The sequence below is a fragment of the Gymnoscopelus braueri genome, assembly GCF_963280865.1.
Source record: "Gymnoscopelus braueri genome assembly, chromosome: 9".
Taxonomy (NCBI): domain Eukaryota; kingdom Metazoa; phylum Chordata; class Actinopteri; order Myctophiformes; family Myctophidae; genus Gymnoscopelus; species Gymnoscopelus braueri.
In genome coordinates, this window is record NC_137610.1 from 10520665 (window position 1) to 10541136 (window position 20472).

The 20472-nt window shown below is 44.8% G+C and overlaps 3 protein-coding genes across 4 annotated transcripts in view; 1 reads left to right on the forward strand and 2 right to left on the reverse strand.

Moving 5' to 3' along the window:
* kcp (kielin cysteine rich BMP regulator) overlaps positions 1-17880 on the reverse strand; it is a 44658-nt gene extending 26778 nt beyond the window's left edge. Inside the window, exons 1-5 of the mRNA XM_080437406.1 lie at positions 17010-17880; positions 12312-12853; positions 11437-11509; positions 9733-10037; positions 7467-7641 (exon numbers count right to left, since the gene is read on the reverse strand). Of these exons, the coding sequence (XP_080293532.1) occupies positions 7467-7641; positions 9733-10037; positions 11437-11509; positions 12312-12853; positions 17010-17118 (1204 nt within the window). The 5' untranslated portion in view covers positions 17119-17880. The remainder of the gene's footprint in view (positions 1-7466; positions 7642-9732; positions 10038-11436; positions 11510-12311; positions 12854-17009) is intronic.
* Positions 745-7456, reverse strand: LOC308091722 (uncharacterized protein). Of its 2 annotated transcripts, XM_080437411.1 has the most exons (5): positions 7102-7456; positions 5100-6695; positions 4549-4868; positions 2701-3887; positions 745-2577 (listed from the first exon to the last, which is right to left on the reverse strand). In XM_080437411.1, the coding sequence occupies exons 2-5, from the start codon at positions 5809-5811 to the stop codon at positions 2385-2387; spliced, it is 2412 nt and encodes an 803-aa protein (XP_080293537.1). In that variant the 5' UTR covers positions 5812-6695; positions 7102-7456; the 3' UTR covers positions 745-2384. The 2 variants fall into 2 exon arrangements, with proteins under 2 accessions (XP_080293537.1, XP_080293536.1); XM_080437410.1 differs by having other exon boundaries at positions 2684-3887; positions 5100-7456.
* A 31-nt stretch (positions 17881-17911) lies between the features above and the next one.
* The window catches only part of LOC308091720 (uncharacterized protein), a 15736-nt gene continuing 13175 nt past the window's right edge, over positions 17912-20472 (forward strand). The window contains exon 1 of the mRNA XM_080437407.1: positions 17912-17921. The gene's annotated coding sequence lies outside the window, so the exon portion shown is untranslated. The remainder of the gene's footprint in view (positions 17922-20472) is intronic.

Here is a 20472-nt window from a genome sequence, read left to right on the forward strand (position 1 = left end):
CTCTCTCTCTCTCTCTCTCTCTCTCTCTCTCTCTCTCTCTCTCTCTCTCTCTCTAGGTCAGCGTGGAACATCTGGCTCTGCTCTCTTGCCAATAATGACAGAAGAACATGTTCGTCATGTAAAACACACATGTTCTCCTTTGCACACGAACGCACACACGCACACACACACGCACGCACACACTTTATGGGCCGTGACCGTAAACAGAGGTGCCTGGCATTAAAGACTACCACTGGTGAGTCTATTAACACCAAGGTGATTTACTGTAGGAGAGAGAGAGAGATTGATGGAGAGAGAGAGAGAGTTTAACTGTCAGGGTCGATTACACTGGAGAACCTCCTCAAATGGCAAACATATCTGAACCCTGTGGCTGCAGAAGTTGTTCATACTGTGAGTACAGTACAGACCTAACCTAACACACTGAAAGGCAATGTCACTCAAAAACTCTTTAGCAAAGGCTGTCTGCAGCCTTCTCTGTTGATCATGGTTTAGCTCGGACATTTCAGTGGATAATCATTTTAATGAAAGCTTAACCAAAGGGAAAGAAACAATGTGTGTGTGTGTGTGTGTGTGTGTGTGTGTGTGTGTGTGTGTGTGTGTGTGTGTGTGTGTGTGTGTGTGTGTGTGTGTGTGTGTGTGTGTGTGTGTGTGTGTGTGTGTGTGTGTGTGTGTGTGTGTGTGTGTGTGTGTGTGTTTAATCACAGAGGCTAGCAAGGCTGCCTACTGTGCTAGCAGCCAAGAGGCATTTCCTCTGACCAACCGAGCATACACGAGATCAAAGTCTGTGCTGGGCATGTGTGTCTATGAGAGTGTATTGACATGGTGCCATTGGAGTCTTGGAAGCAACCACATGCAGGAACAATTAAGCACAGGATTTGGGGTATTTGAGGTGGAGCCATTGACAGGCACTGGAGACAAAGAAGCCATACAATGACTGACTATAAAAATAATTCGGAGGGACAGTGTGGTTTAGTGAGTGCATATTTAGTGTACAGAATGTACATTCCTCCAGTCTCCCCAATAAACATGAGAAAACACAACCCAGTTTACAGTGTGTGTGTGTGTGTGTGTGTGTGTGTGTGTGTGTGTGTGTGTGTGTGTGTGTGTGTGTGTGTGTGTGTGTGTGTGTGTGTGTGTGTGTGTGTGTGTGTGTGTGTGTGTGTGTGTGTGTGTGTGTGTGTGTTGTGACTCAACAATGACGCCAGGCTAACATCACACTGCCACTGCATGTGTTTTTAATTCTATTGTAACAGATGGATGCGCTTGAGATCTCTGCTGCAGCAGATCCATCCAGAATTCACACTTTCTTTGTATCAGATATGGACAGGTATTACTATCCATAACACAGCCTACGATTCAAATATATTTTTTACACTGCAAAGAGATCAACCAGGCACAATTCAATTACGTAACTTTCTTTTTGTATGTTAATACAACATGGAAAGTGACACAGACTATCTGTCACAAGCTAGACGCATGACGTAGGAGAATACTGAGGGTATTCTGGCCCACGACAGTCTAAAATGAAACCCTTTACAGGAGAACAGGCCTGACCCCACTGTCCAATGTGTTCAAGTTCAAAAGGTGGATGTGGTTTGCAGAATGGACGCAATTAAGTACCATCCCAAGGTTAGCCATGAGATGGACGCCATCTGGAAAAAGAAAACGAGGCAGACCCAAAGAGACATGGAGAAGATGTGTAGAGAAAGAAATGAAAGAGCTTGGGTGGACCTGGGGCCAAGTGAAGCATTGGGCAGCAGAGAGACAGCACTGGCGTTCGTTGGTGAAGACCGCATGTGCTAACCAGCACAAAGAGTAAAGTAATACAACATAACTAACACAACTGCTGTGGTATTTGGTCTCTTTGCTCTTCTACTGAGAAATGGTTACTGTGGTATCTAAATGTGGTGAGTATGACTACTACTGGTTGACAAGCGGTACTGCCTGAACTGCCCAAATGCAATTTCTCCACTGAGCAAAGCAGGCAATATTTGCTCAGCTGTAAAGATTTCAGCACTTGCACGGGTGACCCAGGATCAAATCCAAGGTAAGACCGGAAAGTTGCGAAGTACAGCTTTAAGTTCAGAATGCTAATGTGGAGGTGCAAACGGAGCCATTGCCAATGGGAAATAGAAAAGTCAAAAACAAGCTGTGTTCTATAATTATATTGTTAATGTATTTGCCTTCATTTAAGTCTATCATTTCATTTGAATCCATTATCTGTCTCCTATTTTTCCAATGTTTCATCTCAGTCTGTGAACTTCTTTCCACAACTCTGGGGTCACCTTATAGTGCAACTATAGGACCGGCTGATCCCCAGTTCTCTTCTTGTTCTAGTAATAAAAGTGTATATCCTCGTGTACTGAAGTCGTAGATTCCAGAGGTTACCAGCCGTTGCATATTAAATGGCTCCCTGTAGCTGGATCCAGCCACTCTGTGAAACATGAGCCGCAGTTGTGCACATGGCAAACAGCCTCAGGGTAACCGTGACAACGGGCTTGGCTGCAGAGGTCAGGGCAGGTGATTGGAGGTGAGCCAAGAGGACAGCCGCTGAACCAGTGGAGTTTAAAGCACAACCTACAGACAGGAAGAAGGAAATGCACATACAAAAATTAGACGTTTATGTTGTTGTTTATAAGATAACACCCTCACTAATCACTACTTCATGTATCACTGCTCATACCCTGCTTGTAGGAATACCTGTGGTCAGGTGTGATTGGCAGCCAAACATTCCATTTATTTCGAGGAGTCGCTGTTGTAGATTCGTCACTATCAGCCCACTTCTGCTCTATCCGCTCATGCTCGAGTCGACCAATCAGAGCGCTGCTCTGCTCAGGGTCAAGAGCCATCCATTCCTGGGTGGCCCAGTGTTGGGGAAGGGAGGTGATTGGAGGGCAGGTACGTGTGATTCGTTTTAGAGCTGGGGTACTGGTCGCCATCAGCTGTTGCTGTGTGTGGAAATAGAAGCGCATGTAGTGTGGTCCATTGAGGAACCAGTTGCAGCTGTCTTTGTCGTAGCCATCGGGTCGAAACCCAAATGCGTCGAAACCGCTCCGGTCCAGCCCAAACGGATCGAATCCATAGACGCTATAGCCTCCGTCGCTGAAGATCTCCGACATGACCTCGTCCGGCTCTACTTCCCTCCTTTCATCTCTGTCCCTGTGTCCGCTGTTGTTGGCTTCCTCCTTGCTCTCAAACACCCCGTCCCAACGCATCCCGAACCACGTGATGTTGGAGCGGTTCACCCCGTAGCGGTTGAAACCGGACACGTCGTATCCTTCTCTGTCGATCAAATCGCGGTTCAAGCCGTCCATGCCAAAGCCCCTCCTGTTCCAGCCGCTACGGTCAAAGCCGTCGCGGTCATAGCCGTTGGGGTCAAAATCGCTTCCCTCAATACCACTACGCTTGTCAAAGTAGTGTTTGTGACGTCTCTGAATGTTGTGGTCGTCTGTGTAGTCACTTCTTTGAGGGGGTTTCTCAAACATCGTCACGTTGCACGGTGCGCCAATGGTTATGGGCACGTAAACCACGCACCGCGAAGACCTGACATCGTCAGGGGTGACATCGAATGGTTTCATTTTTACATGCCTCTTTCTGGCAGGCGAATGGCTGTCGATTGTGTGGCCGTCTCTAGAACCCTGATTGTATTCATAAGTATTCTTCACCCAGTCCATCCGCTGATGTTTCTCCTGCCACTGGGTCCAGAGTTTGTCCATGAATGCCATGTGTGAGAGGTAAAGAGGGTCATAGGCCGCGAGAGGAGAGGCCATGTGACCGCCTACCCACAGCTGGAAAAGGCCAGAGAAGGCCTGCAGCGACTGGGAGAGCAGCTGGAAGTCACCCTGATTCACAATCATCTGCAAGGTCACCGCATCTGGCAGCCACACCTGAGGAGAACACCTGAAAATAAGAGCAGCTAAAAAGCTAGGTAGAAATATAGAGAGCACAGAGATATAACTGCAATACTGGCTAGTAAATGATTAACCCATTAAGACCGGGAAAGCATCTGTGTCATTTTTAGATTTATTTGGCTATTAAAAAAATTGCAGATATACAAGCTCATAGCGTGGCACCGAGTGCCGCGCTATGAGCTTGTAGATCTGCTATTTTTAGAAAATTCTCGAAAACTTTGTGCAAATCTTTGAATATTATGTTTTTTAAAGCGAACATTTGTAACTCAAATCTTAGTTTCTGGGGATTCAAGAAATGTCTTCTAAATCCTAACAGTTTTTTGAAAACAGTTGTGTTTCTATATCAGTGGTTCTCAAACTTTTTTCATGTCAAAGACACCCAAAATTTGGCCGCGGACCCTCATCTCAAAATATGTTATTCCAGGGACCCCCAGAAGCAAAGATTTGAGTTAAAAATTTTCGCTTAAAAATATATATATTCAAAGATTTGCACACATTTTCACGATTTTTCAAAAAAATTGCAGATCTACAAGCTCATAGAGCTATAGGTCTGCTATTTTTGAATAGCCAAAGAAATCTAAAAATGACACAGATGCGTTCCCGGTCTTAATGGGTTAAGTGCAGTCAAAAGTCAAACCGTGGAGTTGAAGCTCCGTTTGAGACAAGGTGACCAGTGGGAGCGGGCAGTCCAGCCTTGGAAAGGATGCTGGGGGACACACCCTGACCCTGGATCCCCATCCCCTCCAAACAGCCCCGCCTGCCAAGCAGCTGAGGAGCGCATCGAGCCAGCATCCACCGTCCACTCGAAATAGGGAACCGCCAGTTGGCATGAGGACAGCGCCTGCAGCTCGCGCTCCACTAGCCGCAGAAAGTAGCGATGCCAGGGGAGGAAGTAGGCATCACTGCCTGCCTGAGGGGAGAACTCAGCTCTCATCTGGGCAAAGCCCTCCCACACAGCTGCACAGCACACACACACACACACACACACACACACACACACACACACACACACACACACACACACACACACACACACACACACACACACACACACACACACACACACACACACACACACACACACACACACACACACACACACACACAATAATAAACATATAATCATACAAAACGACTAATTTTGTTTATATGAAAACAGAGCAAGTGATTAGAATTAGCAGCTTGTACCTGGTTTGGCACGGAGTCTCCTGATCGCCCGCTGGTACATCTTCCTCTCTCTCAGTGTGAGATCCCTAATCTCTTTACGCTGGGTCAGGTGTGCACACACGCAGTCGACTCCACCGTGTGTGCACACACACTCTTCGCAGCCCTGCCTGAACCTTTCCCCGTACTTCCGGAGGTGACGCCGAGAAAGGCAGCCGCAGCCTTGGCTGCAGCTCACTTCGGAGCACGTCCTTCCACGGGAGAAGCTCACGGCTTCGGCCTCCTCGGGGAGCTCCTTCACCCGCACCTGGCACTGCGTCAGGGACAGGCGTTCGCAGGTGTAAGCGAAATCCGGGCTGCAGTCCGACCCCGAGCGCTCTCGTTGTGCCTTCGAATGCTCCTTTCGGCCGTCTTCCCCGACGCCCTCCAGCTCGGTCAGGTTGAGCTCTATGTTGCTGTACCAGCTTTCAGCGGAATACACCTCAAGTGTCCCGTCCACGTTAGATATGTTGTATCCGTATCGGTCGTCGTCCTGGCGGCTGGCATGGACGCCTTGCTTAGGTTGGCGAAAGCAACACGCTCCTAACACACACTGGACCCTGCAGGCATTCAGGGACAGGAAGTTGTTGCTGCTGTTTCCAGTACAGTGGATGAAGTCTTCACAGAGGCCAGAAATGGGGTTAAAAGCCCAGCGGCGTTGAAATGGCCACCCAGCCTGACAGCTGTTCTCTGGCATTGGCTCCCAACATGCCTAGGGAGTAGGGAGGGGAGACACAAGGCCTCTTACCCAGTTTTATCCCCAACAAAACTGAGAGAATGTCTAAAGGCAAGCAGTACGGTCGGGAAATAGGGCTGCACGATTGTGAAGTATTTTCCTCCCCGTTTTAAGATTGCGATTGCGACTGTGATACAGTATATGATGACACAGCTTATTTCGCACAATTTGTTATCTGAGCTCACAAAATGTGTAGATTCACAGATTGAAAAGTATAACGAAAGATGTCAGTATTCTAGGAATCTGATTGAAACATTATTCTTTCAATCAAAAAATTATAAAAAGAATTTGGACATTTCACTTTTTTGATTCATTGTGCAGCCCTAGACGATACTGACACAGGACAAAAGCAACTAACAGCACTGCTATTGGGCTCGCCCAATAGAGCAGGCTAAAACTACCCTACAGCCAAACTGTATAAGCAAGCACTGCCACAGGACAAGCAGCTAACACAATTTACAAGTAACACAGCTATCAGAGCAGCAACAGCTAACATTAGTTCAGTGGTTCTCAACTCTTATCCTGGAAAGCCAGAGTACTGTTAGCTTTCTAACTATCTAATCCAGGACTGACATAGCCTTGATACAACCATATCAATGGAGTTTATTACCTGCCAGAATAGAAATGAAATTCCAATCCTACTGTCGCACCCAGGACCAGAGTTGAAAACCATTATTTCAGAACGTAGAGCAACGTAATCAAGCGAGTACAAACACATGACTGAAAAGTGAAAATGCACTACCAAACTACGGCAAACACAAACCTTAAAGGCACAGGGGGTTGCAGACCCTCTTTTTTCTATTGTGATTGTGACCCACCTCAAGCATTTCAAATGTTCTGGAGACCTGTCAGATAACCAAACACACAATAAGCAATTTCCTCAAAACTACACAAAACATACACAGTAAAATCCATTACAAATGCACACTGAGAGGATTTTACAGGGTACACACAAGCAGGTACACACACACACACACACACACACACACACACACGCTTGCACGCACGCACGCACACACACACACACACACACACACACACACACACACACACACACACACACACACACACACACACACACACACACACACACACACACACACACACACACACACACACACACACACACACACACACAGCATTTCAGTCTAATCTAAGTGTCTACTCTATTTTCTAATGAGCGGACAATTGTACAGCACATACAGTAAAGTAGACTCTACTGACTAGTCTATGACTCTGGCATAGGGATACCTGTCTCAGCTGTCTGTGACACACTGGTCCCTTGGTGTTGGGGGGACAGGAGCAGCGAAACCCCATGGGGTCAGAGCTCAAGGCCAGACACACACCTCCGTTATGACACGGGCTAGACAGACAGGGGTCTTGGAGAGCAGCAGCCATCTGCAAACTAGCTACTTCACATCGGTCGAACGTGGGATTGGTTTTATGTTTGTTCACAGTCTGCTTACATCAGTTGATTGTATAATGGATATGTTGAGAGCGTCTCTGTGCATTTATGTGGGTGACAGTAAGAGAGAGACAGAGAGAGAGTGAGGAGAGGAGAGAGAGGGAGACACACACAGAGATAGATAGATAGACAGAGTTGAAGTTGTGCTTACCCTTGATGTTAGCTTCACAGGTGACCTGTCCTGACGTGCAGGTGCACACCGAGTTCAGGTGAGTCCTCCAGCGCTGGCCCTCCTCCACCTCGCTGCCCTCCCACTGACATCGCTGCTGCCGCCTCACACACTCACACCCCTCCAGGTACTGGACACGTGACTGGAGGTCTGTATTCTGTACAAAACAAGCACACAATGGTGTCATATCATATATCATACAGTCAAGATACTAAGACTCTGTCCCTTGTGGTAATACTTGGGGAATGAAAAGGTTGTCTTGGGTGCTTCGGTACGGAAGACAAACTGAAGTAGATGGCAGTGGAGATATACCCACGCACCAATGTCCCCGTGCTGGAAAGCAACAAAAGCAGTCCACATGGTGTGATCAAAAAAATTATTAAGTCTTTAATTCAAGACATCTGTGACAAATAGTGCTCCAATAATATGTGAATTAAAAAGCAGCAGACGTTCCAGTCCTTATCAGTGCAACTGAAACAGTAATAGTTTTTTATTTATTTTATTTTATTTATGAAATACTTTAGAACAATTTTAGATTTATTTTTCAATTGATGAAAAGTTGTAACTCTTTTAAATCTTTTGAAATATTTTTATATTATTATTTTTTATGTAGGAAACGGGAAAAAGGGGATATTTACTCGTGTTATGTTTGGGAAACAGTGGTAGAACCCCCCAGAACCTTCTGTTTGGCCAAGTAAGTAGGTCACATCAAATTAGGAGCTTCAGTTGGTTGATATGTTGCACCTTGTATGGGATCTCTGCCTTGTCTCTACACCTAGAACAGTGGTTCTCAACCTTTTCAGGCCATGACCCCCACCCCCAAAATAAACATATTTGAACTGGGGACCCCCCAAAATAATCATATTTGAACTAGGGACCCCCCACCTGACAAGGGTGTGGGCTACAAGCTCACAACGGCGGTTTTTGCCTCTTTCTTATATTATTTGACAATTTGGCCAATGTTTGACCAGTTTTTACAGTAGTTTGTTGACTACTTTTTTTTAAGTATTAGAAAATGTCTAAAATTGTCACTTAAGTGACATCTGGGGACCCACCCAAAATCATGTGGGGACCCCCCTGGGGGTCCTGACCCACAGGTTGAGAACCACTGATCTAGAACATTGTTAGTAGCACTGACGATGCAGGGCAGCAGTGGCTCAGGAGGTAGAGTGACTGCTTGGGAATCAGAATGTTACCAGTTTGATTCCCAGCTCCCCCTGGCTTCATGTTTATGTGTCCTTGAGCAAGACACTTGAGCCCTGCTCTCGATGAGCAGCGTGTGCCTTGCCTGGCGGTCTTCTGCCGTCAGTGTGTGTATGTCAAGCGCTTTGGTAAATGCACCATTTACCAATTATGATAGTCTAGGAATGAAATGCTTTTTAATTAATTAATGCAATCACAGATGTCTTGAATTAAAGACAGTTTTTGCATTGATCTCAGTATGTGGTCTTTTTTAAAGGAGAATTCCGGACATTTTAAGTGTTATCTTTGATGTGTCGTTACTCACCTACCGACGTAAACAGTGGCATTGTTTATTTCCAGATTTTCCCCTGTCGTCATATTTTCAACCCCCTCCGTTGTCATAATGGGAGCGCGTGTCATAGGGAAATTCGTCTATTATAACCGATGCAAAGTTATTTTTTTCTCTACTACTACTCATTGTGGAGTCTCAAGATAGTCAAACATGCAGTGAAAGTTCCTGAGAGGCTACCGCTAATGACGAACGAGCTAACGCTAGTTGCTTGTTTCTCTCCCAGAACCTGGCAACTTGGTGTTGCCATGTTGAGAAACAAGCAACTAGCGTTAGCTCGTTCGTCATTAGCGGTAGCCTCTCAGGAACTTTCACTGCATGTTTGACTATCTTGAGACTCCACAATGAGTAGTAGTAGAGAAAAAAATAACTTTGCATCGGTTATAATAGACGAATTTCCCTATGACACGCGCTCCCATTATGACAACGGAGGGGGTTGAAAATATGACGACAGGGGAAAATCTGGAAATAAACAATGCCACTGTTTACGTCGGTAGGTGAGTAACGACACATCAAAGATAACACTTAAAATGTCCGGAATTCTCCTTTAAGCTTTCCAGCCTAGGGACATTGATGGGAGTCTGGGAGAGTGTCATATATCAAAGCATTTTATATAGTTGAATCTTATCTAATCTCATATAATCTCATATTCCTATTTTCCACCAGGTTATATCAAGTCATACGTAGGCTACAGAATATTCTAAATCCAGAATATACCTGTGCTTTCACCATGTCCAACATAGTGGCCATCTCCTCCAGCCTCTGCTCCAGTCCACGCAGTCTCTCTTCTCCCTGGGCTTGAGCGACAGACTTTGCCCCCTGAGGGGATCCAGGAGGCCCCAGAACCACACCTCTCTGGGGCTGGTCTCTCTGGGCCTCCTGGGGATAATGGCTGGCTTGGTCCAGTGACCAGTGAGGGGTTTGTGGTTTACTGCTGGACATGTCCTCCTGAAACACTTGACTGCCGTCATCCCTGGAATCTGGGCCAAGGGCGGGCGTGGAACCAGATGGAGGCAGAAAGTCTATATATATATACGATAAGGAGGAAGTAGGAGGGGTCATCGTGTGAGAAATGAACACATACCCTTGAATTATCACTGAAAGTCATTAAAAAAAAACATTCTGATCTAAGCAAACATTCAGACGGAAAAACAGTAAATAAGTAAGACTCGAGCTAACAAAGAATAAACAAACAATCTTTTTGGGGAGTTTCCATCTAGAGTGAGCCCATATCTGTGATCTAAGAAAAACAAGCATAGATAAAAAGATCAACCAGGGTGGTTCCACCAATGGGTTCAAATTTCAGTGAAGTTATACTTTGGCAAAGGAAATGCCGTACTTTCAACTGAAAAGTGTCAATGTGATTCTTTCTGTATTTTCATTTGTCACACGATACTTTCGTTGAAGCATAACTTTGGCATTAGAGAATGAACATATGTACCCAATATATCACATAAACCACACAGTAAAATCATCCGTGTCAATTTGACTCAATGCAATATATCTTTACTAAAGCTGTTCTATGACTGTGACCCTGTGAGAACAGCTCACAGTCACAACACACTTTTGGATCCTGAAACGCCGGTTGCCAAACACTGAACGAGGATTAGTATTAGTATTACATACTGTCATTCCTGGCAAGCCTCTCACCCACACAAACACCAGTGTGGTCAAAATGCCTATCCATAATTACAGTAGCTTTCAAAACTCACTGCATTATCTCTTAATACTAGACCAAGGCAACCTTGAGACAAATCCACATGGGTCAGCAGTGAAGGGGAAACGCAGGAAAGGAGGAGGAGAGAAGGAGATGAAGATAGAGCTGTCTCTAACAACGGTAGCCTGCGGCGTAAACTCTGACCACAGCCGGAAACCCCCCAATAGCAGGATACCAGAAACACATGCATATGCATGCACATGCAAACACAAACAAGCACAGAAACACCTGCATGGAGGCACGCACACACACACACACACACACACACACACACACACACACACACACACACACACACACACACACACACACACACACACACAAACGTACTGTATGCCCAGAAACATATGCACTTAACATGAAAACGTTCACACAGAGGAAACAACCTCACAGGCATAAAGTATATAATTCAAATCATTTTAAATCACAACATGACAACAACTCTCTTGGGTCCAAGTCTTCAAATGTCTGGCTGAACATCAGTGGACTTTATAGTGTCTCTTTATCTGTCTTATATAGTCAGTGTTTATTGACCATATGAGACCATGTCTTGCTTTATCTCATCCAAATGTTTCCTTTTGGTCCTGCACCTGTGTGAGGATGTGAAATACACACATATATCTTTCCCTTTTATATCCCCCTCCGAGCACCGAGTATGGTATGATTTTACGCTTAGCGCTGATGCAAGATAAATCATCCCATACCTGTAACATTGGCACAGTGCCATGGCCGCTTTAGATACGCTCTGCTGGAGATCTCCGCTGTCTTCACATATCCCTGCGTGTATAAGTAAAGAGAAAAGCATACACAGATGCATGAACTGGACGCAAACACACACACACACACACACACACACACACACACACACACACACACACACACACACACACACACACACACACACACACACACTAATATACTGGTTCCCAAACATTTTGGCTCAAGAGTCAAAACCCAAAAGAGAAATTTGATGTCTCCCCGGGACCCAGACTAGTGAAAATAGCAGATCTACAAGCGTGACGCGTTGTGAGCTTGTAGATCTGCTATTTTCACAACTTTTTTTCTCAACTTTTTTAATTCATGGATTTTTATTTTTTTTTTTACAGGGGGGGGGAAACGGTGCACTAACACACGCATGCACACACACACAAACACAATGAAATGAAGGTTGGGGGAAGAGTAAAATTAATGATTTATATAGAACCCAAATTTAACACGACTTTGGACGTAAGATTGGTGTTGATCCTTTCATCGTTAATATAGTATCAAATTAAGTGCTCAAGTTATAGCGCAAGCAGTAGGCTAGTTGTGATAACAATGTATGCACGTTTTCAGACAGTGATAGTGCAAGACTACAGCAACTACCTACATCTTCTATAAGTAAATGTAACTATACACTGGAAGGCTATGACCGTACTATAATCAGCATGAAACCCAAATCTGTGGCACTGAACTACATACCAAGAACTATACAGGACCCATATGTGAAAAATGGTAATACCGTCCTTTATGTGTCAAGTGGTATTAATGTTACATGCGAGAGCGAGGGTAAGAGTGTGAGGATGTGAGGTCCACTCACAACAAACTTGCTGTCACTCTCGCCTGGCGTGCTTGCCAGAGTGATGACAAGGTCCTGAGGTAAGTCCATATTCAGTCTCTCTTCTCTTTTCCTCTGTATGGCCACTGCCTCTTGACAGTCTACAAACAAAGCCAGTCTATCAGGCTCCAGGCCCAGGGCCATTTGCACCCAATCTCCTCCAGAGAAGGGATTTCCCCCCGGAAAGACCAGGCTGCTCCTGAGCACCTGGGCTCCTTTCCCTTCCAGATAGTCCAAACGCAGGGTGTTGTTGAGGGTGGAGGACAGGAGTTGGAGAATGGGGGAGGATGAGGAGGAGAGAGAAAGCAGGCTCGAACTGGAGTGCAGAGCCTGACGTGCCACCAAGTGGACTCCCATGCTTCCTTGCAAGACGGAAAGGAAGACGTGAGAGTGTTGGTGAGGAAGGCTCAGGTGGGGCGCCCTGGGGCGAAGTTTGTAAACCAAGGTTCCGGGATCTTCGCTGTGCGTTCTGGACACGCCCTTTATTGGGTGGGTCATGTTTAGAGCGGCCAGGAGGTCAATCACTGAGGGAAACAAAATGTAGTCACTTAAGATTTCACACACACACACACACACACACACACACACACACACACACACACACACACACACACACACACACACACACACACACACACACACACACACACACACACACACACACACACACACACACACACACACACACACACACACACACACACGTGCGTGCGCACCAAGGTCATAATAGTTTTGGATATCTCATTTTAGTTTAGTTTTAGTTTGTTTAGGTCTTTTATTTTCTAAATCAGTTAGTTTTAATTACTTTCTACTTTTGCTAGTTTTTATAGTTTTGATTTTTGATAATGCTAATAGTTTTAGTTCGTTTATATTAGTTTTAGTGTTAGTTTTTGTTTTTTTTATACTTTGGGGCCTTTTCAATCCTGCACCAAATAAACAAATAAGTCAGGTGCAGAATTGAAAAGGGCCAGTGTAAGTATTGTCTAATACAAACTCAAGAAAAAAAAATATTCTGTTACAGATTAAGTTTATAAATAAATTGACAAAAACAAAAACTAGTATTTTGTCTATCATTTCAATAATAGTCAGGGGATATTAGCAGAAAGATTTCCAATCTTGGGATAAATTCCTTACCAAAAAAAATCTTCACCAATGTGTTTGTAGTCTAGTAACACATCTCACAAAGACTGAAATTCAGTTTCCCTAGGAGAATTTTTGACAGCTGCTGAAAGTTGGGGTACCCACCATTTCCCTAGCCTGGTAAACCCTCCCTCCGGAAATCTCATTTCTATTTGATTCCTGGAGTGAGTCTGGCATGAACCGCCTCTCTGCAATATTGGCTGTGTATGCCAAACGGCCGCGCCTATCAGCGTCGTCGCTCATTGTTCTGTGATTGACAGCTTACGTTGGCCAATCAGGTGGCGAGTTCGAGTGAGCCCAAAACACGAACGGCAGCCATATTTTTCTTGTGCGGCCAATTCTCCGCTATTTTTTTACTTCAAAAAGCTCTCTAACTTCTATTTTGAGGCACGGAATTTACTTATAAGATATCGTTTGGATAGAATTTAGTTGTTTAACTTCATATATGTGGTCAATTAATCATGACAAAGCCTATTTAAAAATAAAAATTTAGAGAACCGGTAGGGGCGGGCAGTGACACCATTCTATCCGAATAAGGCAACCCATTTTGGGTATGGCTGTCTCAAAAGTCCCGTCGCGTCACATTAAGACTGGTGAACTGCTGATTGGCTGAAGGGGAAAAATTATCATTGGCTGAAGGGGTTGTCAGTCAACGGTATTACTCCCGCCCAACTCCAGCACAGCCAATATTGCAGAGAGGCGGTTCATGCCAGACTCACTCCTGAAATCAAATGGAAATGAGATTTCCGGAGGGAGGGTTTACCAGGCTACCATTTCCCTGCATTTCCATGCAGGGCAAAATAAAATCAAATTTTAATTCTGTTTTAAGTAGCATGTGAGGGGTCAAACTAGGGTGTTTTTATGATTCTGAATCCATTGCAAGCATTTGTTCTGCACCAAAACCACTCCTTGGGCTAAAAACAGCCCAATCTCAATGGGCTTTTTAGTTTTACACAAAAAGTATACCTGGACAAGGATGGCTATGGCCGTTTTTAGCCCAAGGAGTGGTTTTGGTGCAAAACAAATGCTTGCAATGGATTCAGAATCATAAAAACACCCTAGTTTGACCCCTCACATGCTACTTAAAACAGAATTAAAATTAGATTTTTTTTTTGCCCTGCATGGAAATGCAGGGAAATGGTGGGTACCCCAACTTTCAGCAGCTGTCAAAAATTCTCCTAGGGAAACTGAATTTCAGTCTTTGTGAGATGTGTTACTAGACACCTTTACAAACACATTGGTGAAGATTTTTTTTGGTAAGGAATTTATTCCAAGATTGGAAATCTTTCTGCTAATATCCCCTGACTATAAACACACAATGCAGTTATCGTTTTTCTTTTTTTTCCCTAGTTTTTATTTATTTCAGTTAATGACATTTTTTTTTAATTTTAGTTTTCGTTATTTCGTTAGTTCTCGTTAACTATAATAACCTTGGTGCACACACACACACACACACACACACACACACACACACACACACACACACACACACACACACACACACACACACACACACACACACATTTCCATACACAAGCATGTAAGCACGTGTGTGTGTGCAGCTATTAGGTCATGCCCCTGTCTATCCTAATATGACAGAGACGTTTCTAGGTCACGCAAAGTGTGTGTCTGAGTGTGAAAGTGGATCAGAATGAAGCTATTCATTAGCTTTTCACACATGCCTGCCTCACAGATCTCCACCCCGCCTCTGGACCACAATTATCTGGTGGTGACGTTTGATCTGTCTGGCTTTTAATAGTGTTGTCCAGCAAAAAGAATCATCAGAAAATTATACAGATTTTATTTGTGCAATCGTAAAAATTGTAGGACTCAATGTAGCCGACCTATTTTTGAAATAGCCTATACTGGCATCAAGTATTCTACAGTAGCTTAGGTTATTATAGGCTACTGTTTCTTAATTGTCTTAAGACAATGGTCAGAATAGTGGTGCGCGGGCGGGCGGGCAGGTGGACGTCACAAACGTAAAATGCGGACCTGCGAGGCGCACCGTTGCTCCAATCCCCACCAAACTTGGCACCAACACTTGGTACCAACACTGGTCAGGGGTCTGCCATCACAATAGCCACACCAGGGACCACAGGCACACCATTGCTCCGCCCCCTCTGTGTTCCTATTGGCTGGGCTTTAAACAGCCATAACTCCAGTTCCCAGCATGCTAAATGCCTCAAACTTTGAAGGTGCTCTTAGACGGCCAAAAGGTACAGCCTGTAATTGCTTAAGCCCCGCCCCCTCTGTGTTCCTATTGGCTGGGCTTTAAACAGCCATAACTCCAGTTCCCAGCATGCTAAATGCCCCAAACTTGGTAGGTGCTCTTAGACGGCCAATGAGGACAGGCTGTAATTGCTTGAGCCCCGCCTCATCTGTGTTCCTATTGGCTGGGCTTTAAACAGCCATTACTCCAGTTCCCAGCATGCTAAAGGCCCCAAACTTGGTGGGTGCTCTTAGATGGCAAATAGGGGTGGCCTTTAATTTGCTGATGCCCCTTCTGTGTTCCTATTGGCTGGGGTTTAAAAAGCCATAACTCCAGATCCCAGTATGCTAAGTGCTTTAAACTTGGTGGGTGGGCCCACAGACTTCCAATTTCATCAAAAATTACCACTTTCGTTTTTTCCTTCCTACTTCCGGTTTGTCGGACTGCCTAGAAACTTCACCCACACACTCTCTCCACACACTTCCAGTTTGACCAAGAAGTGGTCGTAGACCCCTACCTCTCGAACAACAGGTATGACAGTGGGCCTAGGTGCTGCAAGTTTATCGCTGCTCGGCAGCATTGTTATAGCAGTGTTTAACACTTCAAATAGCCATACTTCGGTGACCATTGCTCTTATCAGCGCAGCATAGGACTAGGTTTGAAGGCAGCGTATCGGCTTGAAAATCTAGTAATAATCAAAATCTACAAAAAGTAACTAGTAAATAAAGTTTTCAAATAATTGCAATGGAGTAAAACTACAATATCTGTCTCTGAGATGTAGTGCTAGTAGAAGTAAAAGTATAGAGCATTGAAAATAGGCTACTCCAGTAAAGTAAAAGCACTTCAAAATTGTACTTAAGTACAGTGCTGGAGTAAATGTACTTAGTTACTTTCCACCCCTGGCTGTCAATCAAACGAATCTATGTATGAAGCCATCAAAGCTGCAGCATCATTTGGAGTTGGAGGCAATTAACCCTTAAAAACCTTAATCTCTCAACAGACATTGATGAGACAATCAGCTAAATAAGGTGAGCAATAAATATAAAGCCTCTTATCAAGTTGCACGGAAGGTTTCTCCCAATAATAGCCAAATAACAATAATATGCATCACTATTTTATACAATATGGGGTCCCAGCTTCTTCTCTCTCACTCAGCTAAGGGGCCCAGCGGCCCCTTGGCCTGGGAAACGTTGAAGACCCCTAGCATCAATAAAAGTAGTCCACTCACTGTGGGGGGCTGGGGGCCATGATCAGGGGCTAGCTGTGTTATTCCAAATCCATTCGCCTACGCATTGCACTGCAGATGAACCATGTGAAGTTGAACCTACCATTGTCGTTGCTCCCACTTGGATGTCCTTGCAAACACAGCGGAATATTCCACAGGACGCACAGATGTATCTCCAGGATCAAGAGAGCTTTGAGCTTGACAGTCTCCATTCTCCACCAGACAACACTCTCTAAAGACAACCTTTACGAATTGTTTTCAGTATTCAGACTACACAGAACAGAAGACATTGAGCAAGAATTTCCAAATGATCATCCGCATTGTTTTAGCGCGTTCCTGTATAGTCCGGTTCAATGACTTAACAGCCTAAGTTCAGGATGTTCCTTGGTTTTCCTCTGTCAAAGAAACACGAAACATCTGGATCAGATGCACGCACTGCAGGGTCACAAAGCACTGCAGTCTCTCTCTCTCTCTCTCTCTCTCTCTCTCTCTCTCTCTCTCTCCCTCTCACACACACACACACACACACACACACACACACACACTGCAGATCCCCCCAGGGCACTTTCACTTCTTGATCACAAAGAAGGCACGGATGGTGGCTTTCTTATATATCTAATATTTGTTTGCCTAGTCAAAGAAAACATTGTGTCTGATGCAAGGAAAAGGAAAGAAAGAAACAAAGGAAACAGCAACAAAAAACTTCAGGTGTCAGAAGTGAGTTCGCAGGTAAGTTAAACTCCGTGAAAACTGCTGCACGCATGCAGCCTGTCTAGTCAAGATGTCCCACATTTATGTCCAGTTCTCCTGAGATGATTGTTTCTTTTCTCTTCTTCCCTTGTTTTCTTCTCCTTTCATGAGAAAAATAACCTCTCTCTCTCTCTCTCTCTCTCTCTCTCTAGTCTCTACCCGCGGTGTTGAGTGGGGTTGATTCCTGAAGACCCTCTTTTTGGTGATCATCTAAAACCCGGTCTGGAGCCTGGAGGGGAGCCATGCCCACATGGAGCCAAAACGTGTGAGTGTGTGTGTGTGTGAGTGAGTGTGAGTGTGTGTGTGTGTGTGTGTGTGTGTGTGTGTGTGTGTGTGTGTGTGTGTGTGTGTGTGTGTGTGTGTGTGTGTGTGTGTGTGTGTGTGTGTGTGTGTGTGCGTGCGTGCGTGCGTGCGTGTGTGTGTGCGTGTCTGTCTGTTTCTGTGTGTCTCTACATATGGCGTGTGCGAGCGTGTGCGTGCGTGCGCGCGCATGCGTGCGCGCGCGCGCGCGCGTGCGTGTGTGTGTGTGTGCACGAGGGTGGGAGGGATGGGGTAAACAGGGGTAGTCATGTTTCACTGCTTTGGAAACAGCCCCAAAGCGCCCCCCCACCCACTGCAGAGCCCCCCCCCCCACTTCACTTTTTCCTCATGTTGCTGGCCTCTCATCTCTGATCTGCTTATTATGTTAGAAAGCAACGCTCGGCCTCTGAGGGCACCCACTTAAACCACATAAACACACACAGGTCACGCACGCACACGCACGCACACACACACACACACACACACACACGCACGCACGCACGCACGCACGCACGCACGCACGCACGCACGCACGCGCACACACACACACACACACACACACGCACACATGCATACGCACGCACACGCGCGCACGCACACACACACACATGCACACACACACTCAAACTCTTGGCTGCCCTGACATGGCTCTCCTACAGCGATGACAATTAAGAATAATTAGACAAGTTAAGTCCCATAACCACCTCAATGAGCGGGTGCTGCATACAAACACACATTTGTGTGGGAAGGGAGAGAGAGAGAGAGAGAGAGAGAGAGAGAGAGAGAGAGAGAGAGAGAGAGAGAGAGAGAGAGATCTTCCGCTCCTGTCAACAGTGTGAGTATTTTTGGTGCGATAATCGTACATCCAGGTGTTTCACTAAACAGATCTAGCAGACACAGGGGTCCCTCATCGCACTGTGATGCTGCCTGCCTGGCTGCCTCTATGGATAGGCTGTGTAGAACCGGGCCCCTTGTTGTCTGCAACACAGACACAGAGGTCACAGAGTTAACAATCAGTGGAGGGAATGCTCCATTATGCTGCCAGTGATTATATCTATTGAACCAGACATGACTGGTTTTGCTGTAACAGGATAGAAGGAATGAGATGGTGAGATATTACACATCTATAAAAGAGCACCTGATTTTTTTGCTCAGGCCTTCCTAACCCCCCCATACCAACCTATCCTTATCCATGAGTCATGCCTGCTACTCTGTAATAATCACATAACAATTGTTGCCACAAAACGGTTTCATATACCCTGTCCTTCCTGACATCCATGCACCTATGATTAATGTGACTCATTGGATATTTCTTGTTTTTCAAAATGACAGTCAAAAGGCTGTTTAACTTTTATTGGCTTTTGGTAAATTCACTCAGATTAGAGGAGGTATACTGCCACTTTATATCGAAACAGGTGAAGAAGATCGAATCTGCCAAATGTGTGATCTATGAAATAGAGAATGAGTATAATTTTGTTATGTATTGTCCTTTTTATTGTAGGGTCCGAGAAGAGTTGGTTAATAACATTAACTGCTGATATGTTGGATATCAATGACTCACAACTTATTAACTGTTTATTTGAAAAAGATGTATTTAAACTGGCAAACTACTTGGAGAAAGCTTGGGACTTGAGGAAAAAAGCGTTGTACAGCCACAGCCAATATAGGGGTATTGGCTATGTACATACTTTGTTATGTTTTGTTTTGTTTTGTTCGGTCGGTATCTGTTGTATAATCAGCAATACCGGTAACCAGTGTATAAAAATGATTATTTTGAATACTGTAACTGTCTGAAAATGTGTCATATAATCCCATGAGGGATGGGCCACGAGGTGGCATGACACTTAAATAAAATAATTCATTCATTCATTCATTCACTGCATGCAGTGAATCTCGTGAGTATAGCCTATACATGCTCTTTTTAAACATGCCCTGTCCCCAAATCAATACATTTTGAATTCCGGACTTTTACTTGTAACAGAGTATTTCTCCATTGCACTATTGATACTTTTACTTAAGTAAAAAATTTGAGTACTTTTTCCACCACTGCTCATTCTCATCTCCCACTCTCATCTCCCACAGTCTCCCAGCTGATGGAACTGGTGATACTCCACCACTAGTTTGCTCACACCCCTCAGGGACACAGCAGCAGGAATCAGAAGAATGTACAAAGTTTTGACGCTGGGGGACCTGTTTTGATCATGTAACACCAAACAGAGAGAAACATGAAAGCTGCTTTGTGTGGACTGAACCTCAACTTTGTAAACCAAAAGAAACCTTTGTGCATTTAAAATAACTTTGCTGGCTTACTTTCTCCTTGTGGGATCTCTCAGTTATATTAAGCAGTCAATCATAGGTTACATTTTTATCAAAAGTGATATTATTCCAACAGAAAAACTGAAAAGAAATGTGTATCAATCTACAAAACCAACATATTCTTCCAAACAGGTATCAAACAGCCCTCTAATGACATCTGGTGGCCGTGTTCTGCCATAGCAGGATATGTATAGCAGTTG